Source organism: Rattus norvegicus, chromosome 9 (assembly GCF_036323735.1).
Source record: "Rattus norvegicus strain BN/NHsdMcwi chromosome 9, GRCr8, whole genome shotgun sequence".
NCBI lineage: Eukaryota > Metazoa > Chordata > Mammalia > Rodentia > Muridae > Rattus > Rattus norvegicus.
This window is the reverse complement of record NC_086027.1, coordinates 24,237,456-24,263,316: the sequence shown is the minus strand read 5'-3', so window position 1 is coordinate 24,263,316 and position 25,861 is coordinate 24,237,456. Positions and strand designations below refer to the sequence as shown.

The 25,861-nt window shown below is 47.6% G+C and overlaps 1 protein-coding gene and 2 long non-coding RNA genes across 3 annotated transcripts in view; 2 read left to right on the top strand and 1 right to left on the bottom strand.

Moving 5' to 3' along the window:
- The window catches only part of Clic5 (chloride intracellular channel 5), a 102,510-nt gene that overhangs the window by 47,648 nt on the left and 29,001 nt on the right, over positions 1-25,861 (top strand). Inside the window, exons 2-4 of the mRNA NM_053603.4 lie at positions 1,138-1,247; positions 9,452-9,577; positions 16,701-16,807. Of these exons, the coding sequence (NP_446055.1) occupies positions 1,138-1,247; positions 9,452-9,577; positions 16,701-16,807 (343 nt within the window). The remainder of the gene's footprint in view (positions 1-1,137; positions 1,248-9,451; positions 9,578-16,700; positions 16,808-25,861) is intronic.
- On the bottom strand, positions 834-25,396 carry LOC120094637 (uncharacterized). The gene is made up of 2 exons (XR_005489044.2): positions 23,067-25,396; positions 834-1,239 (listed from the first exon to the last, which is right to left on the bottom strand). It is a non-coding gene; the product is annotated as an uncharacterized LOC120094637 (long non-coding RNA).
- On the top strand, positions 16,816-21,165 carry LOC134480347 (uncharacterized). The gene is made up of 2 exons (XR_010054729.1): positions 16,816-17,625; positions 18,214-21,165. It is a non-coding gene; the product is annotated as an uncharacterized LOC134480347 (long non-coding RNA).

Here is a 25,861-nt window from a genome sequence, read left to right as displayed (position 1 = left end):
ATGGTGGCTGTCTGTGTAGTTCAGAAGGAGGCAAAAGAAGCGTAGTTCCACAGCATTGACTCCCAACCACAGCTCAACTGCAGTCAAGGGCTGTCATTTTCGGTGCACCTCTGCTGGGTTTTGTATCGTTGCCAGACTAGAAATCAGCCAGATATAGTTGATCATGCTCTAATCATTAAAGGATGCACCCATGCCTACCCTTTGGGCATCACGGCTAAGCAGACCTCGGGGAAATAAAAGGAGGGCTGTTCTTTGGAAGCACACTTTCTCGTCTCTGAAAAGGAAAACCCTGATCTGGGGAGGCGGTTCACTGTTAAGTGCTTGTAATGCAAGTGTGAGGACTGAAGTTCTGATCCTCAGAAGATAGAAAACTGCCGGGCGGGTGGGTGGGAATAGTGACTCACCTGCTATTCCAGCTCTGGACGGCCAAGACAAAGGGTTGCTGGAAAAAGATGTGTAGCCATATTGGTGGGTTCCCAACAGATATCAACCTTGGGTCTCCACATGCATGTACATGTATGTACCCCAGACATGCAAAGCATGCAATACACACACACACACACACACACACACACACACACACACACACACCCCTTTAGGGCAGTTTTTCCCGGTGCTCCAACACACCACTAATCATCAATATGTGTTTCTTGATAAAACAGATGTTTTTACCAATAAGTGATATATTGATACCAACAGCTATCAATATACTAAGTGCCATATTGGTTAACGTGCTGCCTTTGACCATTACCTTGGCCACCAGAGGTGGAATCAGAGCCCAAGGTTCTGTCCTGAGACATCTTTGTGGAGCATGTGTGACCAGAGCTAGAAACTGAATCTTTAAGTCCTGCTTTATTTAGAGAGCCAGTAGTTTCAAAGGGCCTGGAGGTTCTGTGGTTTCAGATAGTATGGCCCTAGGACATCTCATATTGGAAACTCCAGTTCAGCCTTTATGAAGACCACACAAGGTACAAGGTATTGTTCTGCCTGAATGTCAGGGAAACGGAGAAGGATGCAATGGGTCTCAAAAGTTAGCTGGGATGTGGCTACAAGCCCAGAGTTTGTTCTTTATGGTCCATGTTCAGTTCTGTGTGTCTGTGCCCCGAGACTCAGCCTTCTGCCCTTCTTTCTGTTCAGGCTGGCATCGATGGAGAGAGCATTGGCAACTGTCCTTTCTCTCAGCGTCTCTTCATGATCCTCTGGCTGAAAGGAGTCGTGTTCAACGTCACCACCGTGGATCTGAAAAGGTAAAGGACCCTGTGTTCATGAGGGGACATGTAGCACAAGGAAGAGTCAAATAAAATCAGAGGAATCCAGTGCTATCCTGTGGAAACCTCTGATGGATTCTATCTCATTGTCCAGAACTGTTCCCAGGGCCCAACCCAGCTCACAAAGGAGGCTGAAAAAAATAAACCAGAACCTCCCTCACCACTGTGCTTCACTACCCTGGTTGGCATGGCTTGATTAGCAAGAAGGAAAGAGAAGGAAGGCAAGGCGTGCAACAAGTGTCTGCCTCAGAGATGGGCACAGGCATATAAGAATGTGACGTTTCTCACAGTAGCACAGACATTAGGTTTGTGGGATCCCCGCGGGGCTTCAGAATTGATAGGGAGTTAGAATCCTGACCTTTTCTGAGGATTTGTCTTGGCTTTCAGAACCCCCAGAGTGAGAGTTCTGGACCAGAGGACTGCATGTACAGGTCCTAAGAGGGAGGAAATAGCTTGATTATGTCTATTCATTTGAGCTCTTGGGTACAATTTTATTCAGATTCTTCTATTGTGCTAAAGATCTAACTTGGAGCCCTCTGCATGCTCTTCAAGTGCTCTGTCACCGAGCTGTAGTCTGGGTCCTCTGATTGGGAGTAGAAGCGTAGCAGGTGTCCTACTCTGGGGCTAACAGTGCTCCAAAGCGTTACCACATCCTTCAGCCCACAATGTGAAGCTTCCAAAGAAGCCTGGCTCTATTCAGTTCTCCTAAGGCCTCTCCCTGTGTCCTTTCTGCCCTGAAGGCTGCTCCTGTTCCCAACAGCTCTTGGAAAGAGGCTTCTTACCTGCCTCCAGGCTCAGCCCAATCTCTTGGTAAGGCCTCTGTAACCCTTCATTCTCCAGAGTGGCCTCCCTTTGAACTCACCTAGCTATTATCAGTTTCCTTAGGCATAGTCATTGATGTGTTTATAAAAAGATAAAGAGAGGATATGTCCCGGGTTTCAGCACCAATGTTGTGTTTCTAAAAAGATAAAGTGTGTGTGTGTGTGTGTGTGTGTGTGTGTGTGTGTGTGTGTTCTATGGAGGTCCGAGGAAACGAGGTACCTCAGTGGGCATCCCTTCCTCCTGAGGGACCGGCCACATGACTAGGATATAGTATAGAATAGAGTTTATTCAGGGCATGGGGAGGGGAGTTAAGAGGGTAGTAGAGCAGAGAAAGAGAGAGAGAAGTAGAGAAACAGTAGAGAAGTAGAGGAGTAGAGGCGGGCCATGAGCACATGGAGAGAAGGGGGGGAGAGGAATGGGGTGAGAAGGGACAAAGTGGGAAAGAGGGGAAGAGGGAGTAAGAGAGAGCAAGAGAGAAGAGCGAGAGCAAAAGGAAGCAAGAGGGGGGGGGGGGCCAAGCAGTCCCTTTTATACTGTCAGACATACCTGGCTGTTGCCAGGTAACTGTGGGGTGGGGCATACCTGGCTGTTGCCAGGTAATTTGCGGGGGGTGGAGCTTAGATAGAATGCTAACAGTCATAGTTCAGCATTTTACTTAGAACATCTACAGCCCCAGTGCTTTGGAACTGCTGACGACTTTCCCCTGCAAAGTCCTGCAATATGTACTTCATAAGGGAACTCGCAGCACTGTATATTATACAAGGAAGCTGAGACAGACCCACCAAGGTCCCTTACCAGCTGTAACTGAAGGGGCTGCTGCTAAGATCCTAGTGTCTGTCATCTGTCTTAGTGCAATAAGGGAACATGCATCTGCCGTGCCCCCAGTGTCTGTAACATGTAAAAAGAGCAGGATTTCAGAGCTGGTCAAGGAAGGAGCTTCCTTCTCCAGACACCAGAGTCTTTAGGTTTCTTGCCTGTAGACTCTCACTAGAGTTCCCAGCTGGAGCTCAGGCAGGGGAAGGGAGTCCGTCAGGCATTTTCTGGATGCTTCTGTTTCTCTCTCACACATTACCAGACCCAGTCCTGCTGACACCCTTCTAAGGCTGGCTTGGTGAGTAGCATCACCCCAGTTTACAGCACTGTCAACACGCACATCAACACTAATTCCTAAGAAAATTGATCTCCTATTCGGGCGGGCACCGCCATTGATTGGCTGAGAGACTTGGAACGTTTCTGAGCCTCAGTGTCTCCATCTGCCCGACACTGTTAGGGGTTAAAAGTGGGCCATGGATAGCATTCTACTTGGCTTGCTGCATGGACTTGAAACCCAGCACCCCTCGTGGGGTTATCAATCCAGGGAGCTAAAGAAAGGATGAGGCACATGGAATAATTCACAAATCAAATCTGGAGATAAGGAATTCTGTAATTTCAATCCCAAGTGCTGGGTTGGGGGTTGACACAGAGAGGGAGGAGTGACGCTGGCCAGCGTGCCTCCGACAATGCTCAGCTAAGCTTCAGGAGCCAGAAGTGGCATGTCCCCAAGGTGCCAGAACCCAGCAACCAAAGGACCCTCAGTACCCAAGAAACGAAACCACACCACCGCCCTGTGAACAGACCAACAGGCCGCTGTATCTTTAAGCCACAGTAACTGCTCCAAAATAAGATCAGTGAGGACTTCCTTCCTGGCCAGTGTCAGTTACAAAACAGGAGGAGCCGGCAAAGAATGTCCTCTCTTTATGTGAAGGGAGGGACACGCACAGAGTCAACAAAGGCACTAAGTTAAGTTAGATTTTAAAAATACTTGAAGTCTCGGTTGTCTGAGTGCCCAAGTGTCACAGAATGAGGCTGGAGAGCAGCCTGTTGGGAGTGACTTGGGAGCACCACCGTCATTGAAATTCTTCTCGTCCGCTCCCTAACTGATTAGACCAGGAATGTGTCTCCTCACAGAAGTCTCTGCCCTTCTTGTTGACATTTTACAGTTTCCCAATCTCATATATATATTTTTTTGCTCTAGTGGCCACAAAGAATGTTGCAAACTCAGAGAATGGAACCACCCATGGCTGCCCCAGACTCCTGCCCTGAGCCCCTCCCTCCCTCCCCTGTACAAGCCCTCGAGTCTCCACTTCCTGTTGTCAAGGCCCCTACCCCTCCCTCGTTGATCCTTGCTCTCTAATTTGACCACTTGGCAGGAGAAATTTCACAAGCACACAACATCATCGTCACTAACAGACCTATGGCCTTCTTGGTGCTGTCCCAGAAGTAGCTCCCTGGTGGCAGTCAATACACTGCTTATCCAACACCAACAGGGACCACATCAGGCACTGCTGAGGGCTGAGAAAGTTCGAATCATTCATTCATCGAATGAGTGCTCCACATTGCTGCACTCTTCCCTAACATCGTTCCCTGCCTCTCTGCATCCTGGGGACCTCAGCATCTCCCTGTCCCCGATGTGTGTAATGTCCTCCGTGTGTGCGGCAAGGTGAGGTTCCTGACACTGGGTTATCTTAGATTTAAGAATGACTGCGGATAACATACCAAGAGACCCTCTTTCTTCTGCATGTATTGGTATGGGGTTGGAGATGAGCCCAGGGCTTCACGCGTCCTAGACAAGTGCTTGCTATATACCCCTGGATCTCTCTTTGCACTTTCCCCTTTGTTCTAGATTTTTTTTTTTTATTAACTTGAGTATTTCTTATATACATTTCGAGTGTTATTCCCTTTCCCGGTTTCCGGGCAAACATCCCCCTCCCCCCTCCACTTCCTTATGGGTGTTCCCCTCCCAACCCTCCCACCATTGCCGCCCTCCCCCCATAGACTAGTTCACTGGGGGTTCAGTCTTAGCAGGACCCAGGGCTTCCCCTTCCACTGGTGCTCTTACTAGGATATTCATTGCTACCTATGAGGTCAGAGTCCAGGGTCAGTCCATGTATAGTCTTTAGGTAGTGGCTTAGTCCCTGGAAGCTCTGGTTGCTTGGCATTGTTGTACTTTTGGGGTCTCGAGCCCCTTCAAGCTCTTCCAGTTCTTTCTCTGATTCCTTCAATAGGGGACCTATTCTCAGTTCAGTGGTTTGCTGCTGGCATTCGCCTCTGTATTTGCTGTATTCTGGCTGTGTCTCTCAGGAGCGATCTACATCCGGCTCCTGTCGGTCTGCACTTCTTTGCTTCATCCATCTAGTCCAATTGGGTGGCTGTATATGTATGGGCCAAATGTGGGACAGGCTCTGAATGGGTGTTCCTTCAGTCTCTGTTTTAATCTTTGCCTCTCCCTTCCCTGCCAAGGGTATTCTTTTTCCTCATTTAAAGAAGGAGTGAAGCATTCACATTTTGATCATCCGTCTTGAGTTTCGTTTGTTCTAGGGATCTAGGGTAATTCAAGCATTTGGGCTAATAGCCACTTATCAATGAGTGCATACCATGTATGTCTTTCTGTGATTGGGTTAGTTCACTCAGGATGATATTTTCCAGTTCCAACCATTTGCCTACGAATTTCATAAACTCGTTGTTTTTGATAGCTGAGTAGTATTCCATTGTGTAGATGTACCACATTTTCTGTATCCATTCCTCTGTTGAAGGGCATCTGGGTTCTTTCCATTTTCTGGCTATTATAAATAAGGCTGCGATGAACATAGTGGAGCACGTGTCTCTTTTATATGTTGAGGCATCTTTTGGGTATATGCCCAAGAGAGGTATAGCTGGATCCTCAGGCAGTTCAATGTCCAATTTTCTGAGGAACCTCCAGACTGATTTCCAGAATGGTTTTACCAGTCTGCAATCCCACCAACAATGGAGGAGTGTTCCTCTTTCTCCACAACCTCGCCAGCATCTGCTGTCACCTGAGTTTTTGATCTTAGCCAATCGCACTGGTGTGAGGTGAAATCTCAGGGTTGTTTTGATTTGCATTTCCCTTATGACTAAAGATGTTGAACATTTCTTTAGGTGTTTCTCAGCCATTCGGCATTCCTCAGCTGTGAATTCTTTGTTTAGCTCTGAACCCCATTTTTTAATAGGGTTATTTGTTTCCCTGCGGTCTAACTTCTTGAGTTCTTTGTATATTTTGGATATAAGGCCTCTATCTGTTGTAGGGTTGGTAAAGATCTTTTCCCAATCTGTTGGTTGCCGTTTTGTCCTAACCACAGTGTCCTTTGCCTTACAGAAGCTTTGCAGTTTTATGAGATCCCATTTGTCAATTCTTGATCTTATAGCATAAGCCATTGGTGTTTTGTTCAGGAAATTTTTTCCAGTGCCCATGTGTTCCAGATGCTTCCCTAGTTTTTCTTCTATTAGTTTGAGTGTGTCTGGTTTGATGTGGAGGTCCTTGATCCACTTCGACTTAAGCTTTGTACAGGGTGATAAGCATGGATCGATCTGCATTCTTCTACATGTTGCCCTCCAGTTGAACCAGCACCATTTGCTGAAAATGCTATCTTTTTTCCATTGGATGGTTTTGGCTCCTTTGTCAAAAATCAAGTGACCATAGGTGTGTGGGTTCATTTCTGGGTCTTCAATTCTATTCCATTGGTCTATCTGTCTGTCTCTGTACCAATACCATGCAGTTTTTATCACTATTGCTCTGTAATACTGCTTGAGTTCAGGGATAGTGATTTCCCCCTGAAGTCCTTTTATTTTTGAGGATAGCTTTAGCTATCCTGGGTTTTTTGTTATTCCAGATGAATTTGCAAATTGTTCTGTCTAACTCTTTGAAGAATTGGATTGGTATTTTGATGGGGATTGCATTGAATCTGTAGATTGCTTTTGGTAAAATGGCCATTTTTACTATATTAATCCTGCCAATCCATGAGCATGGGAGATCTTTCCATCTTCTGAGGTCTTCTTCAATTTCTTTCTTCAGTGTCTTGAAGTTCTTATTGTACAGATCTTTTACTTGCTTGGTTAAAGTCACACCGAGGTACTTTATATTATTTGGGTCTATTATGAAGGGTGTCGTTTCCCTAATTTCTTTCTCGGCTTGTTTCTCTTTTGTATAGAGGAAGGCAACTGATTTATTTGAGTTAATTTTATACCCAGCCACTTTGCTGAAGTTGTTTATCAGCTTTAGTAGTTCTCTGGTGGAACTTTTGGGATCACTTAAATATACTATCATATCATCTGCAAATAGTGATATTTTGACCTCTTCTTTTCCGATCTGTATCCCTTTGATCTCCTTTTGTTGTCTGATTGCTCTGGCTAGAACTTCAAGAACTATATTGAATAAGTAGGGAGAGAGTGGGCAGCCTTGTCTAGTCCCTGATTTTAGTGGGATTGCTTCAAGTTTCTCTCCATTTTGTTCTAGATTTTAATAACTTTCCCAGACTAAACCTGAGTTCACTCTGGAGTCCAGGCTGGCCTTGAACTTGAGATCTCCCTGCCTCAGCTCACCTGCCTAGTTGGGACAAGTGGCCTGTGCTTTCTCTTCAGAAGGGCTGCGTTTGGCTCAGTACCCTTCATACGTATCAGGAAAACCTGTGACAAACAGAAACTGCTTTCCTAAACCCATGCTGCATTTACTCAAGCCCTGCTGGATACATGAAGTTGTGAGTCCTTGGAGTCGGACCATTTATAATGTGAACTATCCCTTAAATGCCCTCAAAACTTGGTTGTAAAGAATTCCATTTCTGACTTAGGAGATCTTAAATTTACATATATTGAATATAATTTTATTTTTTTTAAAGATTTATTTATTACATATTAATATATTGTAGCTGTCTTCAGATACACCAGAAGAAGGCATCAGATCCCATTACAGATGGTTGTGAGCGGCCATGTGGTTGCTGGGATTTGAACTCAGGACCTCTGGAAGAGCAGTCAGTGCTCTTAACCTCTGAGCCATCTCTCCAGCCCGAATATAATTTTAAATAATCCTTCACAAAACAACCAATTTCTAGTAAAATTAAAATCATAATAGTTATATTTTTTTAAAGAAATTGTGCTCAAACTAATATTAAGATCAGTAAAAGGTGAAGTATGATGGATTATTAACTGGTTACCAGTACGAGAGCTGCTTAGTCGTCCCTGACATTCAGTGGAAAGCACAAACTTTCATAATTGGGTTGGAGTTTTTAATCACTATCAGACCAACTTCTGGTTTCTAATTTCACAGCTAAAGTCACTCCTTTTTTAATTAAAGTTTTTATTATACATGTATTGCTGTTTTGCCTGCATGTGTGTCTGGGCACCATGTGTGTGCAGTACCTGAAGAGGCCAGGAGAGGGCATCAGTCCTCCAGGAACTGGAATTATAGGCAGTTCTGAGCTGTTGGCTGCCACGTGCGGCTTTTGGAAACTGTAGGTTTTGGGAACTCTTTGTCTCACTGTTTAAGTTTTGAGACAGTGTTTCAGTCTGTAGCCCAAGCTGGTGTCACAATGATAGCAATCCCCCTGCTCCCGACTTCCAAGTGCTGGGATAAGAGGAGTGGATGGGCTACCAAACCCAGCTCATAATTCTTGATGCAGAGTCCTTGGCAACAGTCTACCTAATGTTTCCTGATCTGTAATACTATACTTGGGCCTCTTGGACCTAACCCCATAGCTTTTCTCCAGGGCCCATGGTTAAACAGAGCAGTAACACTCCTTGAACACATTGACTTCATTTAACAGTTCTGTTTTCAACTACTGTTTCCCCTTCTCATGGATCCTCCATGCTAGGGGCCATTTAGAAACACACTGTGTGCATGTGTGTGTGCCCATGTGTGTGTGTGCCCGTGTGTGTGTGTGTGTGTGTGTGTGTGTGTGTGTGTGTGTGTGTATGTGTGTGTGTTTATGAACCTGAACAAGTCCCCAACACATGTATTTTTATATTCAAATATATTTCTCAGGGTAAAAGTAGGATCCAATTATTATTATTATTATTATTATTATTATTATTATTATTATTATTGTCTGTGGAAGCCATAAGGGGTATGAGATCCCCTGGAGCTGGAACTACGCACTTGTGTTCCTCCTGATGTGAGTGTTAGGAACAGAACTCGGGTCCTCTGGAAAACTAGGATGAGTTCTTAGCTGCTGAACCATTTCTTCATCTCCATTATGCTAATTTGTGTGTTTTGTTGGAACAGTTAGCGAGGGAGCATTTGGAAGCACAGCCCTGTGCAGCTAAAGCCGCGAGTTAATTTAGATAGTCACCGTGATCCTCTCCAGACTTTTCTGTTGTGTTCAGCTTCATCTTGTGAGGTCCCTTCCCATTTTCTTCCCCTGAATGAGATCACAGGGCCTCAGAGTTCTATCCAGTTTCTACTGTCTTACACCTCATACCACAAATCTGGTTATGCTACGGGCATGCTCATTAACCCAGACCAGAGTTAAAGTCATAGGCTTCTCCGAACAGTCCTGGTTCACAGCGTCACCGGACTTTCACTCTCTCCACAGAAAGCCAGCCGATCTACACAACCTGGCTCCTGGCACACACCCGCCCTTCCTGACCTTCAATGGGGACGTGAAGACTGATGTCAACAAGATTGAGGAGTTCCTGGAGGAGACCTTAACCCCTGAGAAGTAATGAGCTGATCAGTCACAGGGCTACAGACAGGGAGAGAGTGAGCTGTGTGTGGGAAGGAAGGTTTCCAACGGGGCTGCTGCAGACTGAGGCAGGGATCTATATTTTTAGCAAAGTGCGCCCAATATAAAAGTGGGCACACTAAGGCCAGTCAGTTCCTACCTACATAGAGGGACTTTAGGGACCATGGGAAGATCTCTCTCTCTCTCTCTCTCTCTCTCTCTCTCTCTCTCTCTCTCTCTCTCTCCCTCTCTCTCTCTCTCCCTCTCCCTCCCTCTCTTCCTCTCCCCTCCTTAGCCCTCTCTCTGTCTCTCTCTCCCTCCCTCTCTCCCTCTCCCCTCCTTCTTTCTCTCCCTCTCAATCTACCTATCTACCTATCTTGCACTCTCTCTCTCTCTCTCTCTCTCTCTCTCTCTGTCTCTCTCTCCCTCCCTCCCTCCCTCCACCCCACCACCACCACCCTTGTTCCCTTGACTCTTAATTCACCACACCTAGAAAAACTTGAGATGGTGAGAACTTCTTCATCTTCGGGGGAGGGATAAAAGACTGATGTAATATTGACAAACCAGTAAAGGGACAGCTGGTGCCTGAGACCACACCAGGAGCCATAAATCTGAGCAAGTCACAGATAAACATACAGACACTGACTGGGACTGGCAGGTGCAGGAGCTGAGAGTTCTCATGAGGACAGATTAGCTACTACTGATACAGCAAGGGGAGGCAAGAGACGTACTCTCAAAGATGGCTGAGTCTGGGATCATTCGTTACAGAATACAGTAGTCAAGAGACTAAAACAATCACGGCTCATTGTTAAACCGGAAACCTGGCATTGCTGACAGAGTCAGGCATAAACATGGTGCTGCAAGGTGGTCAGGGAAAGATGTCAGCAACCAGCCTGGAGAGTCAGCTGTAAGACTCCCTGGCTGCTGGAAAGGGAAGCCGTGTAAAGAGTTGGGGATGTAGCTTCATTGGCAAGACTAACCTGGGATACATGTGTTTTTGTCTAGCCTGGGATACATGAGTTTTTTGTCTAGCCTGGGGTACATGAGATTTTTGTCTAGCCTGGGGTACATGAGATCTTGTCCAAAAGAAGACATCAATAGCAAACAGGCTATCGTTTGAGAATTGGGTAGGAGGAGTTAGTAGGGGGCATTTTAGACAAGACAGAAGGAAGGGCTCAGCCAAAGGAGAGGAGTGAGGAGAGAGGTAAGGGAAGCAGAGTTGGGTGATAAACACTCATCTTTCTGTGTTTATCTCAAAGTCTTGTTTACCTGTCAGCAAATGTAGCTCCCAGGTTGTATCAGAGACTGAGCTCTGTGAGGCACATCACCCTCTCACCAGCCCTGGCACCCGGGAGAAGGGGCTGTCCGTATCCTTATATATGGTCTGGCACAGTGGGATAGCCCACAGCAACCAATGGTGTGCTACTGTTGGAAGATCACTGGTACCCATTGCTCTGATAAAGCCCTAAGCAAGGACTCATGCTACCTTAAGACAACCCTTGCCATGGTGTTAGGACAGGTCATTTTCACACTGAGAGAGATGCGGCCTGCAGCCCATTGGAAGCTGCTGGCCGTAGACTTCCAATAAGGGAATAAGTTCAATCAGCAATGCAGCCACAGACATCACCCAACAGATCACAGCCAGAAGCCATGTGTGTCTTCAACCAGAACACCAGCAGGCTCCTTGGATGGAGATGTCCTTCCAATGCAGCTGACTCCTCACTCCTTCTTGCTTCCTGAAACTCAATCTCATTTGTCGCTTGTACTAGTTGCAAATCCCACATGAAAACCTGTTTTCACTAACTCAGGCAAAGTCCAGACGTTGCTTGGTTAGTTAACGTTCTCTCTTTGGAACAAATCTCCCCATTCGAGAATGTCTACTTCCTCCTAGTCTGGCAAGGAGGACCAGACAGCACCAGAAATGAGGGGTAAGGCTGTCTACATGGCCTCCTGCTAAGCTGATAGATGTGGCTATGCTGTTCGCTCTGCCAGAGGATACATGCGTCACCTTAGCCCTTCCCATCTCTGCTCTTGGCTTCGGGCCTCATCCATGAAAGAGCACCCCCTGCCCCAGACCGTTCCCTGTTCTAGTTCTTGACACCCAGGTTAGCCAAGCCCACAAGCTCTCATCTCGGTCTGTGTCCCCAGTGAGACGAAAGGGACATAAAGACCCTGGGGTTATAGATTTCAGTTTGTGGACATTCTTCTTGAATAAGGTCATTATCAGACCCGTTGTCTTTTGACCCGTTGTAAAGTTCCCATGGTTTGAGCAGGGTCTAGCAGTGTTGGATAGGGACACTCTCAATTTTCCACCCCGTTCCATCATGGAATGGGTGCTGAGCCTAGGTCTCTTCTGGACTTCAGTTAAGTGTAGGCGATGTGATGGAGGCCATTTCTGCCAGGCTGGTGACCTGACCATTTAGGAAGCAGATCCTCAAGTTCATTAAATGAATGCCTTTAGGGGTCTCCTAAAGTAAGGAGATCACCAACTGCTCTGGATGCGATCACAGAAAGTGTCCTTAGATGCCTCTGTGCCCATCAAGTAGGGGCCCGTTCTCCAGTTACTGGCCAGCAAATAGCACCAAGCCAGTGCCTCAGCTCTAGGCGTAGAATCCTGCCAGTCTGCTCCCAAGTCGCCAGCTTAGCCAGTCCCCCCATTAACTCCGGCTGGAAGGTGGGGTTCCTGGCATCCAGAGGCTCACAGAGAGTGACACTCGGCCTTATGCTTCTCCAGGGGGCAGCAAAACTCCCTGTATCCTGATGCTGCAAGGCCATGTGTTTCTTATCATGCCACTGTTTGTAAAAGCTTCCAGAGAGCCAAGATTTTTCTCTCTCTCAGCTTTGTTTTTTAAAGGAGAGGGGAAAAAAAATCACATACAAATACTCCCAACACTTAAAAATGACATTTGGTTCCAGAGAGCATTTGGTGTCTAGATGAAGAATGCCGGAAATCTCAAGTAGTTTCTAAACGAGTCTAACAGCCCTCCTTTCTGTGGACTGGACCAGTGAGTGCTCAGGAAAACAGTGCAGAAGCTCGTGAAGAGTTATTTACGGAGACGTGTCTGGCCCCTGCCTCTGGTCTCCATCCCATACCCAGAGTTGCTAGGATTCAGAACAGAGAAACGTGACCCCCTCAAAACGAACTGTATATCCTGTGTGACTTGAGACACGTCTCTCTCTCTCCCTTCCTGTCTGATCTTCTTGAAAATGAAGGGGTACCAATCAGTGTTCTCCAAGATTCCTTCCACCCCAAATCTGGGCTGCATGAGTTCCACGAGGACTTTGCATAGAGCTGACGGTTACAAAATAATCCCAGTGCACAGAAGTAAGGATGGGAATTCAGGGGTTGGGGGTGGGGTGTCGAGATGGCTCAGCGCTTAATTTTTGCCTTGCAGGCATTAAGACCAGGGTTTAGAAACTCGTTTGACTGCCTAATGGGCACGGCGACCCGCCTGCAATTTCCCATTGGAAGGCAGAAATAGGGGGTCCCCCAGAGCAAGCTGGCTAGCTAGACTAGCCATACTGGGGAGCACCGGGTTTGACTGGGAGACGCTGGGAGACGCAAATGAAAGGGAGGTGCAGTCTGTCTGACTGAGGATGATTCCAACCATCCATCTCGGAGATCCCATATGTGAGCGGGCACACATACATATGCACACACATCACATGCCAAAACATGCCTGCTCATAAGCATACCACATGCATACAGACAATAGAAGGAAGAAAAAAAAACATAGAATCCTGAAGGCTAGGGGTTGGGGATTTAGCTCAGTGGTAGAGCGCTTGCCCAGGGGTTTGGTCCCCAGCTCCGGAAAAAAAAAAAAAAAAAAAAAAAAAAAAAAAAAAGAAAGAAAGAAAGAAAAGAAAAAAGAATCCTGAAGGCTCAGCAAAACCCAACTGGAAACATGGTGGGCTGTGGCATCAGTCAGCGGCGGGTATACACTGAGGGTCAACAAGGCTCAGAATCAAGGCACGGAGAATACACTGTTTTAAATTTAAAAACGGTGCATACAGATCTCTATGTTCTCCTGCCCTTCTGACAGGTGGAGACAGTTTAACCCCCCAGTAGAGCAGAACTATGTTCTCCTGCCCCTCTGACAGGTGGAGACAGTTTAACCCCCCAGCACCACCCCATGTGATACTGCACTGGTTGAATTTGGGTTCTGGAATCCATACCTTGGCTTCAGGTCTCTGCTGCCAGTGGTGCTCTCCTGTAATACCATGCAGTACTGTGGCCTGATATAGCAAGGGCATGTGTCACTTAAGCAGAGTCTCGGGGGGTAGTGTGGCGCTCCACCACCTTGTAGCTGTGCATACAACACCCTCAACGTGTGTTAAGCAGAGAAAGAGGAAACAGGGTACACACAGTGCTTTCAAAGGCCAAGAAGAGTCACATCACACACACGTGCACATGCCTACACTTACGCACACCCCATTCTGTTGGCTAGCATCTAGTCATACTGCCATGTGGCTGGCTGGAAAATGCGCAGAAGCCCGTGGATATTCAGTCAGTGTGCACAGTCGCTGCTACAGGCAGATTTAAAATGAAACAGTCAGAAAAACACTTCTCTAATCTTGATTCCTGAGGGCTATGTGATGTTCTGTGAGGCAACGTGAACAAATGTCTGTTCAGGCCAGGTAGGCACCACAATGGGCCAGGGAAATGATTCCACCCAAGTCGAGCTTGGTAAACCAATGAGATTATGGGATGGTTCAGAGGGGCATGGGCAACTCAAAGGTCAACCCCAGCATGGTTACTACTTATGAAATCACTCGTGGGTGACCACGGCATCCTGGAACTCCTGCCCAACTTGAAGCCAGTTCCACCGAGGAGCTTACTCTTCCCCAGGTAACCTTAGGGAGGAGCTTCATGGACGTGTGACCTCCGAAGCTTCTGGAATCTTTCACGATTTTCTCCCCACTCCAGGAAGGAATGTTTTTCGGTTTGGAGGAAACGGCTACATGCACCCAGACCTCTAAATGGAGGACTGTAGTGCTAGCCTTACAGGGCTAGTGTTGAAGACACTACTGCATAGCCCAATGCTTTACAAAAAGACTCATTAAATGATGAATAGCGAGAGACCATTCCCTCCAGTTCCGTGGCTGTCTGGCGTACAGTCCTAAGTACAAGGGTCTTAACCCACAAGTTGCAAGAGACAGACTCCCGTGAATAAGCCAGACTTCAAGACTCTTATTCTTAAAAGGCAGAGTTACGACAGCTAGGTGCACAGCTAAGGGTCAGAATCATCAGAGCCTTGATTAACCTGCCGCTTGCCTGCCGAGTGGCTGGTGAAGTGAGGATGCAGGAATTATGGGGGAGAGGCACTCACTCAAGTGTGAGTTCCAAAGCATCAGAGCTCACTTAAAAGCTGGGCAGGCGTGACAGCCACCTGTAGTGCCAGGACTGAAGAAGCAGACTTCCAGATCAAGGCCACTCTTGCCCACACATTAGACACGGTTGCTTAGGAGGCTGAGGACCATGTCTAGAACCCAGTAGCCACTCAGTGCAAGGTAGCTTTCCCGTCATGAGAGCACCAAGTAGGAAGCACCAAGTGAGAGCTTGGTCAGAGTCTCAACGCCAGTTTCTTATTGGTCCCACACTTAGGTCCTTAAACGATTGTTTACCCTTTTACAAGGGTACAGTCTCTGACATTAAGCCTGTCATGGCAAAATCAATCTATCGATCACTCAATCAATCAATCAATCAATCAAACACAAAATAAAACAAATCGCCTGCCATGACTTCAAGAGTAGGAGAGTCCTAGCTAATGAGATCATTGAAGAAGAAATGAAAAAAAAAATAACGACAAATGATTTGTGTGTGTGTGTGCACGCACATGTGTGTATAGAGGCCAAGGTTAACCTGAGTGGCATTTCTCAGGTGTCACCTCATCTCTTGTCTTTCAAGTCTGGATGTCTCCCCAGCCTAAAATTCACAAATGTGTCTACTCTTGCTGGCCTTTGGACCCCAGAGATCCCCCTGCCTCACTGCTCCAGCCCTGGGGTTACAAGCATGCTACCATTCTTTACTCCTGACATAAATCCTGGGAGTCAAATTCAGGACATTTCTTGTTATCTTTACTGACTGGACTGTCTCCCAAACCCCACAGCACACGATTTTTAAAGACTCTGTTGTGGTTAAAACCATAAAAATCTGAGGAAAAGAATTGTGATTAATAGACAAAACAACCCAGACACATACAGTAAAACTATCCCTTCCAGAGCACAAAGCCCCACACTTGTTAATAATGATACATTGACCATCTACCCCATTCATACACACATCTGCCTGGCCATGTATGTAATGATCTTGTGAAAAGAATTCTTTTTTAAAATTAATATTAAGATTTCTCTTCTTAAATTGATAATTGGTATTACTCATGTGATCACGGTGTCTGGAAAACCCAAGGATTCCCACACATGTGAGCTTACTCCTCATTCAGTTTCAACACCAAGGATCCTAAGCCTGTGGTCCACCTTTTACACTCTTTTTTTCACTTCAAAATGAGAAACGGTGCAAGGATGGAGTGGGGTCATTGTAAATCTCCCTCCACCCTTGGAAATCCAAGTGATAAAAAACACATGACCTGCGGGTGGAGCTGCATTAAGTTACTCTTGCCCCACACATGTAAAGAGACACACCAAAGAGACATTTTAGAAGCACACAGGCGACACGCTTAGGAGAAATGATTTAGGACTCAGGCATCTACCAGCTCTGGGCAGCTAGGATTGCGGTGGTGGGTAGCGGTGGTGGTAGACGGGCATTTTCATAAGTTCAAGAGACATCAGGAACCCCACCTGACACAGAGGCCACCCCCGTGTTCCAAGTCTTGCGTGCCCTTCCAAGAAGAGGGCTATGGGTGGCGCTTTGGTTCCTTGCCCAACAAACTGATTCACTCTGGTTAAGCCTCTCAGCACCTCACTGGCCTTGGATTTCCTTGACTGTGATTGAGGTTTGCGTGTGCACCCTCCCGGGGGGTGGGGGTGGGGGGATGAGTGTTAAATCCCAAAAGATGGACGCTCCAGTCAGAAAAGGGAACACTGCCCCCTGTGGCACAGACAGGATCGCCACTGAAGAGTCCTGTTCTAGCTTCATAGAACATTGTGGCTTCCCTTCCAGGTACCCCAAACTGGCTGCAAGGCACAGGGAATCTAACACTGCGGGCATCGATATCTTCTCCAAGTTTTCAGCCTACATCAAAAACACCAAACAGCAGAACAATGCTGGTGAGTGACCTTCTAGGGATGCCGGGGTGGGGTCTGTCTCACGCCAAGTGGTGCATCTCTGGTTTGCCCATGGCCACTTCAGAGCATCAGGCTAGAGAAGCTTCTGGAACCGATGCCGCTTGTTATTTTCTCCCCTTCCTCATCCTCCTGACTCAGAAGGGAGGGCACGGAACCTGCTGCCTAGTAGGAGAAACAAGAGTGTGGAGTGTGTTGTTGATGACTCAGAGGCAGGGCACAGCTGGCTTTTGAAAGACGCCTTATCACACTGCAGAAGGCATGGCTTGGGAGGATTTTCTGTGCTGGGCCTTTTCTCTAGACACATAACCCCATCCGTGTCATACATTCCTACTTCTTTGTGGTCCCCCCAAAAGCATTTCAAGGATTGACAAGAGGCATGAGGAGGACAAGGACAAGATGGACAAGGTTTGGTGAATGCCACAGACCTAATTCTCTCTACTTTCTTTACCATGAGTGTGGGGAGTTAGGGAAGGACTTCCGAAAGCCTGGCTCCCTCCTCTTCATGCCCTTCCTTCCTGGTATCAGCTGCAGAACTTGGGTCTGGTTCTCCTGTAATGGGGTCCGGGCACCCCACATTTAATCTCACAGGTATTTCAGTCCCTCAGCGTGCAGGACACAAAGGGTTGCTGTGAGATCCTCAAAGGGAGGGGATGAGGGAGAGCATTGTTCCCTTGACCATGGACAAGAGGGGATGGGCTAGACCCCTGGGCTCTGGGACCAAACCAAACAGAGGGAATGTCCCATGAATCTTCACGAGTACACCAGTTGATAATCTGCAGTGGAACTCAAGAAGACATCAGGTGCTCTTGGGGTTCAGAGCTGAGGTGGTTTTGGGTGAGGGGGGAGTGGGGAAAGAAGCAGCTTAGTAGGAAGGGACTATGCCTGTCACAGCTGTGAGATTTCCACTTGTGCTGACTGTAGAATGAAAGTCTGGAGGTTGAAAGGGATCCTTGACAGAGCTCAGGGTGGGAGGAAGGTGGTGAAGACAAGGAAGGATCTATTGGCTCACAGTTTGAGAACACAGTCCACCATGGTGGAAAGTCGAGAGTACGAGGCACCAGGTCACTGTGCCGAAGAGTACAGGAGGGAGAGCTCCAAGTGGCCTGCAGGCAAATCAGAGGACAGGAAGCATAGTCTGAGTTAACCAAAGAGAACAGGAATAGAAAGAACTGTTCATGGGGCAGCAACAGGAGAAGCGACTTCTATGAAAGTGCCTGAAGTCGAGTTCATATGCTGAGAATGTTTCTAGATTTTCAACCACAGCTAAGGTCACAGTATGTAGGAAGTTGGGAAGATGGGAAAAGGCTAAGGCCAGAGGACAAGAGAAGGAGCCAGAGACTGCAATGCCAGTCTGCGTGTCTTTGATTTTATTCCTTGGACAATGGTAGCTACTAGAGGGACAGCAGAAGCCCTATGAAGAGAAAGATCTTTGGAGGACAAGAGACAGTAAGTAGAAAATATTTTAAACATTCTAGTGATCTTGCTTCACTACGGGTTGAAAGCTGAAGTTGGTTGAATGATGCGCCTCCCCTCAAAAGTCATGCCCGCATCCACCTGCCCATCTGGACCCTCAGAACGTGGTTATATCTGGAAATGAGGTCTTCGTAGATGAGATTAGTTCAGGATCTCAAGATGAGATCATTCGGTTCTTAGTGTGATTTCTAAGTCCAGTGTGTGCTGTCCTCATAAAAAGAGGAGAGGACAGAAAGATGTGGGACAGATGGCTATGTGAAGATAGAAGTGAAAAGTGGAACCATGTGGCCACAGCCATAGCCTCAGCCACAGCCACAACCATAGCCACAGCCTTAGCCACAGTCACAGCCTCAGACACAGACAGACACAGACACAGACACAGCCTCAGACACAGACACAGACACAGACACAGTCACAGACACAGACACAGACACAGCCTCAGACACAGACAGACACAGCCACAGACACAGCCTCAGACACAGCCACAGCCTCAGACACAGACACAGACACAGACACAGTCACAGACACAGACACAGACACAGACACAGCCTCAGACACAGACACAGACACAGTCACAGTCACAGTCACAGACACAGACACAGACACCACAGTTACAAGCCATAGCCTCAGCCACAGCCACAACCATAGCCACAGCCTTAGCCACAGTCACAGCCTCAGACACAGACACAGACACAGTCACAGACACAGACACAGACACAGACACAGACACAGACACAGACACAGACACAGACACCACAGTTACAAGCCATAGCCTCAGCCACAGCCACAACCATAGCCACAGCCTTAGCCACAGTCACAGCCTCAGACACAGACACAGACACAGACACAGACACAGACACAGACACAGACACAGACACAGACACAGACACAGCCTCAGACACAGCCTCAGACACAGCCTCAGACACAGTCACAGCCTCAGACACAGCCACCACAGCCACAAGCCATAGCCTCAGCCATAGCCTCAGACACAGACACAGCCTCAGACACAGACACAGCCAAGGCCTCAGCTAAGGCTTTCCAGAAACAGAGCAATGGAAGGACAGGTTTAATTTTTGAATGGTCTGTCTTCCAGAACTATGAGAGATGCTCCATAAATTCATGTCACCTATCTGGTGGCCTTTTATTGATAAAAGTCTAAGGATGCTAACAGAGCCCATGTAGGCATTTTTGGATTGAAATGACAAGTGATAATGATAGTATAGAAAAGGTTTGTTTTGACTCACAATTTGAGGGTACTGTCCATACAGAAGGCTTGGGACAGGGGTTCAAGGCAGCAGTTCATAGTGTGTCTGCAGTCAGGAAGCAAGGTGAGTTCAACTTCCTTTTTCCTTTATCCATTTTATTAAGTCCAGGCCCTAGTCCATGGTGGTGCTACCCAAGTCAGGGTGGGGCTTCCTTCCTTTGTGGAAACCCCATTGTAGACACACCCAGAGGTCTGTCTCTGAGGTGATTCTAAATCCAGTCAAGCTGTCAATCAATATTAAGTATCAGGGCCCTCAGAACTTCCTGGAAAAGAACAGTTATTGTCACTTTGCTGGCCCAGGGCCCAGAGGAAAAGGAGAGGACCGGGGATTTCTCTCCTCCCCTTGTGCCCACCAGCACTTGAGCTCTGTTTCCTCAGACTCCACATCCAGTGTCTCTTTATCTCAACCACAAATACCTTCCTCTGTACTTGCCAGAGTGCCCTCAGAAAGATTATCTCATTTGAACCTTCCCGACTTTTAAAATTATAAACGGCATGTACATAGATCCACATTTACAGTTCTGTGGTGTCCAAATCCAAAGCATCAGTTTCCACAGAATGCCAAGTGTCGGTTTCCTGTAAACTCAATCCTCTTCAATTTTCACTGTTTCTCGTCTTCTGTTTCAGCCTGGTTTTCCCCATAATGGGTTTTGCCCTTGTGACTCCTTCCCCTCACTCATTTGCACATTTGAAAGCTCAGGCCTGTCTGCTTTCTCAATCTCATCTGCCCCCACCACACACACACACACACACACACACACACACACACACACATGCTTTGATGCCCTGTTCTTCTTAGCCACACACTAATATAGCCCATGCTCCTTCTTTGTAACTAGAAATTAACTACTACTCCATAGCTCTTTTGTCTTCGTTTCTTTCTCATGGCAAGAAGAATCCAAAAGTTCTTAGGTTCACAAGGCAGGGGCCTATGCTCCTGCAGACCGGCCTTCCTTGTAGAGACAGCTTTGCTCCTACAAGAGAGCCCAGAGCCACACAACCAAGCCAGCTCTATGCTCACAGTCTACATGGCCAACAGAAGGGCCATGTGATGATGGCTTGTGGAGTCTTGGTTCATGGAGTGGCACTATTAAGAGGTGTGGCCTTGTTGGAGGGAATGTGTCCCCGTGGGTGTAGGCTTTAAGACCCTTGTCCTAGCTGCCTGGAAGTCAGTATTCTGCCTTCAGATGAAGATGTAGAACTCTTAGCTCCTCCTGCACTGTGCCTGCTTGGATGCTGCCATGTTCCTGCCTTGATGATAATGGACTGAACCTCTGAATCTGCAAGCCAGTGCCAATTAAATGTTGTCCTTCTAAGAGTTGCCATGGTCATGGTGTCTGTTCACAGCAGTTAGCCCTAAGACAGACGATGGATCTCTTTACCATTTTAGAGTTCCAGGCTCGCAGCTCCAGGCTTTCTGACATCCATCACTCCACTCACTCTCTTTCGTGTCAAGGTACGCACGTGTGGGCAGCAGGCTGTGCATGTGCACCAATGCGCACATGTATGTGGAGGCCAGAAATCAATCCAAGGTGTCATTTTCAGGTCATATCCCCTTGGTCTTGTGGTGGTGGTTGTTGAGACAACACCTGTTGCTGTCCTGAAATGCACATATTTGGCTAGGCTTGCTGGCCACTGAGCTCCAGGGATCTGTTTGTCTTCTAAGTGACGTCACATAGCACCTCATGCCATTATGCCCAGTATCAGAGGGTCAAACAGGTCCTCATTATTATGCAGAAAACCCTTTACTAGATGGGTTATCACAATCTGCCCCCACCCTTAGACTTCGTTTCTCCCTTAGACACACTGTCAATGGTCATAATCTAGCCCTGCCTTGTGAAGTCAATGCTGCAAATACATTGCTACCACCCATAGTCTCCCGACTGCTGGAAGCCAGATCTCGTCCTCCGGAAATGATCCCAGCTAGTAGTCAAGAGAATCAGCCATTAATTTGAATGTCTAATTTCATTCCAGAGATTGGGGAAATGGCGCAGTGGGTAAGAGTGCTTGCTCTACAAGCAGAAAGAACTGAGTTCAAATCCTCAGCCCCCATGTAAAGAGCTGATTATAGCTGTGCCTTGTGCCTGTTACCCCAGCTTTGGGGTCAGAGACAGGCAGATCCTTAGAGCTCCCTGGCTAGCCAGCCTCATGGAAAAGGTGAATTTCCAGCTCAGCAAGAGACACAATAAAGTCAATAAAGCAAAAGGCAATAGGAGAAAACACCCAATATTCTTGTCTGGCTTCCACATGCACACGTCCACACATGGCCTGGGACAGCACCCACTCAACTCTTTTTGAAAGAACATGTCTAATACGGCAGGGACTGCACTAGGTTCTAAAGCTACCAAGGGCAGGTAAAAGCTATTATCTGTAGCAAGCTAGCTAGCCATGTGAGCTAGAACTCAGGCAGAGGCGAGATTACCAGCCTGAATTCGAACTGTAGAACTAGCTGCACAAATGTGCCCGGGAGGTATGCTCCCTCCAAGCCTGTTGCTGAAACCGTGAAGTGAACTTATTCATACTTCTGCGGAGCATACTGTGCCTGGTATATAAGGAGAGTTCACTACATGCTAATCATGATCACTGCTGTGGGAGGCATAAGCCAATCCCGCTGGGTCTCCTCTCTGCTTTTCCTTCTACCCACCCCCAACCTGTGTGTGCAGGCATCCACCTACTGGTCTCTTTCTGCTTTCTAAACTTCATTCCCCCCCCCCTTTTTTTTAACTTTTAAAATTATCATTGGTGGCAGGATAGAGGCTGTGGTGCGCGTGTAGAGGTCAGAGGAGAGTGTTGTTGGATTGGCCTTCTTCTGCCTTTGTGTAGGGCCTGGGGATAGAACTCAAGTCACCAGCCTGGCAGAACAAGTGATTTTACCTACCCACTGAGCCACCACACTGGTCTCATTTCCCTCTTTAAAATTCCTATTTTTTTAAAAAAAATATTTTCAGTGCATGTATCTTTATGTGTGTGCGTGTGAATGAGTGCATTTCCCCCCTAGAAACCAGAGGGGTTGGATCCCTGGAGGGTGAATGGCAGGTACTCACTTCCCCTTGGGTCTGAGAACAAAACCTGGGTCCTCTGTAAACTATAGGGCGCTCTCTTAACTTACTCCTAACATCTGAGCCATCTCTCCAGCTCTCTTGTTTCCCCCATTTCAAGAAGGTTGCTGCTGTTCCCCCAAAGTGTCAGTGCCCTAGGCATGGTCCTGATCTCACACCTCCAGCCACTCGGTGTTTTGTGCTTTGTTGGGGATGGGGGGCGCTATTACACTGCCTCCTGTGCTTGTCATTGACACATCCAGATTTCCCGTGGTCCTCTGTGATCAGATTCTGCCTCTGGCTCTTCCCAACCCTTTCCTAGGGTTCTTATCAAGTCCCTCACAAGGGGCCCGGGTTTTCCTCATGAAGGGATCATGAGGTTCTACACTCAGCCAGGTGTACATAAACACGTTAGCTGAAGACCTACCCTCCCCCCTCAACCCCCTCCACCACACCCCCTCATTACCTGCTTTCAGAAAGAGACAGGAGCCAGGGGACATCACATTACCTCCCTGTGTCACCACAAAAGCAATTATAGTAGCCAAATGCTCCATCATATCATGGCAGTACTGCATTGTGACATAAGGCCCATCGGTGTCATCCAAATCCTCCATTATGATGTCACCATGCCTGCACACCTGCACACACCCAGTTCACACAACAGGGAGCCCAAGAGCTGTGTGAGATTCAGCTCCTCACTATGACCTGGGTTCAGATGTCAACGTTGCCTCTCGGGCTCATGGCGCGTGGGATTGCCTTGGTTCCTCCGTCCATAAGGTCACGAGAATGGATGTGTGCACACCATGCTCATTCCCATGAAATAAAGGTTCTCATCATGGTGGAATCGCTCTTCTAAGGCTGACAGTTGTACCTTGGGTTGAGGGATTAGATGTTTGGGGGATTATGTCTTGGAGATAAAGTCAACACCTAAGGAACCTGTTTGAGGAAGGGCAGAGGGTGTGCGTGTGGACGGAACGGGAGTCATTCAGAAAGACCAGCGTTCAAGGAAGGAGAGGGAAAGAGAGGGAGGAAGAGGTCGGGCAAGGCCAAAAACTTGAAAAGCCCAGGGTTATCTGTGGGAAGCGTGCAGTGCTCGAGACCGTGGGTCTTGCTTGCTGAGAATTCTGGAATTCTGTGTCTCTCTTAACTGTGTTTCCAGTGGGGGTCACTGCCTCCTCAGGAAGACTACAGCCGAGTGAAGAATCGGGATTTCCCTGTCTTGTAGGGGAGATGCTGAGATGTAATTGAGTAGAATCAGAGACCTAGAGCCTGATCCCAGGAAAGGACACCTTTCAGATGAGAGAGAGCTGTCCGTTAGATATGGCCGTGCAGGCTGCAGGGGTCCCCACACTTCCTCTCATACATTATTCCCTCTTCTATTGAGGGGGAAGTGATGCCGCTTGGTTGTCATTGGGATCTCCAGAATCCTGAAGTGGGTGGTACACAAGCTCCTATTTTCTCCTTGGCACATCCTGTGCCACCCTGGAAGTCCCCAGTAGGGAGCAATGTCTGCTGTCCCCCAGGATACTGCTCCTATGAATTGTGTCTGGCCACATGGTGGGGTCCAGCTTCCCTCCCCCACTTCTGTCACCTCTGTCTCAGATGCTGCTGTGTACAGACAGCTCTCTCCTCTCACCTCTGCTCCCTCCTAGGGGATGCCACCAGGGCATAGGGAACCCCAGGTGAACCAAGATGGGCAGAGGCTTAGCAGTCCCAGCAGCCCTGCCTGTCCCTTTGGCTCTGTGGGTTCCCTTCTTCCCTGGAGGGGTTTCACTTACATTCTACTTCAGCAAGTTTCTTCTCTGCTCCCTGCCGTCTCCCAAGACAAGGCGGGCTTCTTCCTCTGAACTCAGTTTTGCATTCGCCATCAGAACAGAGCAGAGACTCTCTGCCAAATCACTTGGCTTTCACAGATTCCCTTTAGCTACTCACCGTAATGTAGGCATCGCCGCCGCCGCATTTTCCTATTCCTCGAAATCTCTTTTTTCCCTGCCCTTCAGTCCTATCAGTTCCCGGGGCACATTTCATGTCTCCTACCATATGGTGCATTCCAGGCAATTAACAAGGGGTGGAATGCACATGATTAATTCTCTATTCTTATTAACTCATTTGAGAGTCCCTTTCTATTCCTTCCAACCCTATCGTGTTTCCCTCAGCTACAGTTAACATTCCTGCCCAGAATTACCGTCCCTGTTTTGGAGAAGAGGTTCAGATTCGTGTGTTTTCTTTCTAGCTGGCAAGGAACGGGCATGCAAATGCATCGGACTAAGACCAAGGTCTGGGGTTCTGTTCCCCTTGGCTTACATTCACCGTCTTTGGTCCCCAGTTTCTGAGGACATGCCACAAAGATGAGAGAGCGGGGAGCTCTGATGATTCCACTTCTGGGGGTGTGGGAGGGCTCTCTTTTCTCCCCGCAAAGGTGCTAAAAAGTCAAAGTCATAGCCCCTGAGTGTGGATTTTATAAATCATCTAGTTTGGGGGTTTTATCCCACTGGCTTTCTTTGACCATCATCTCTGGGCTGAATGTGATTTTCTGAATTCAAATCCCCCTTCCTGTCTCTGTTCCAGTCTCTACTTCTCTCTTATTTCTTCTCCCGTGTCTTGCTGTCTTGGGGACCTTCTTTTCTATTTAAAATGGATTTTCCATTTACTCCAGAAGGTCTGTTTTCTCCTCAAAGCAAAGCACCATACGCTGAAGAAAGTTAGAAAAAAAAAAAAAAAGCAAACAGAAGAGGTGTATTAAACATGCGTGTGTGTTGTGTTGTGTGTCTCTGTGTGTGACGTGTCTGTGTGTGTGTGTCTGTGTCTCTCCCTCCCTCCCTTCCCACTCCCCTCTGTATGTGTGTGTCTGTGTGTGTGTCTGTCTCTCCCTCCCCCCTTCCCACTCCCCTCTCTGTGTGTGTGTGTCTGTGTGTGTCTCTCCCTCCCTCCCTTCCCACTCCCCCCCCTCTGTGTCTGTGTCTGTGTCTCTGTCTCTGTCTCTCTCTCCCTCTCTCTCTGTATCTGCCTGTGTGTGTGTGTGTGTGTGTGTGTGTGTGTGTGTGTGTGTGTGTGTGTGTAATCTGACAGGCATGGTGGGCCACTAGCATGGTTCAAAACTCCCCAGCAGACAAAGCAAAAATAAGGCTCCCGGTTAGTGTAACCTGGTCCCCCCTGCAGATAAAAACAAGCCAAGCCCCCCTAAGAATAACAAACATTCTTGACTTGAGCCACAGACACCAAGCAAGGGGCCGCTGTTTCTGTTTCCTTTGGCTCTTCCTC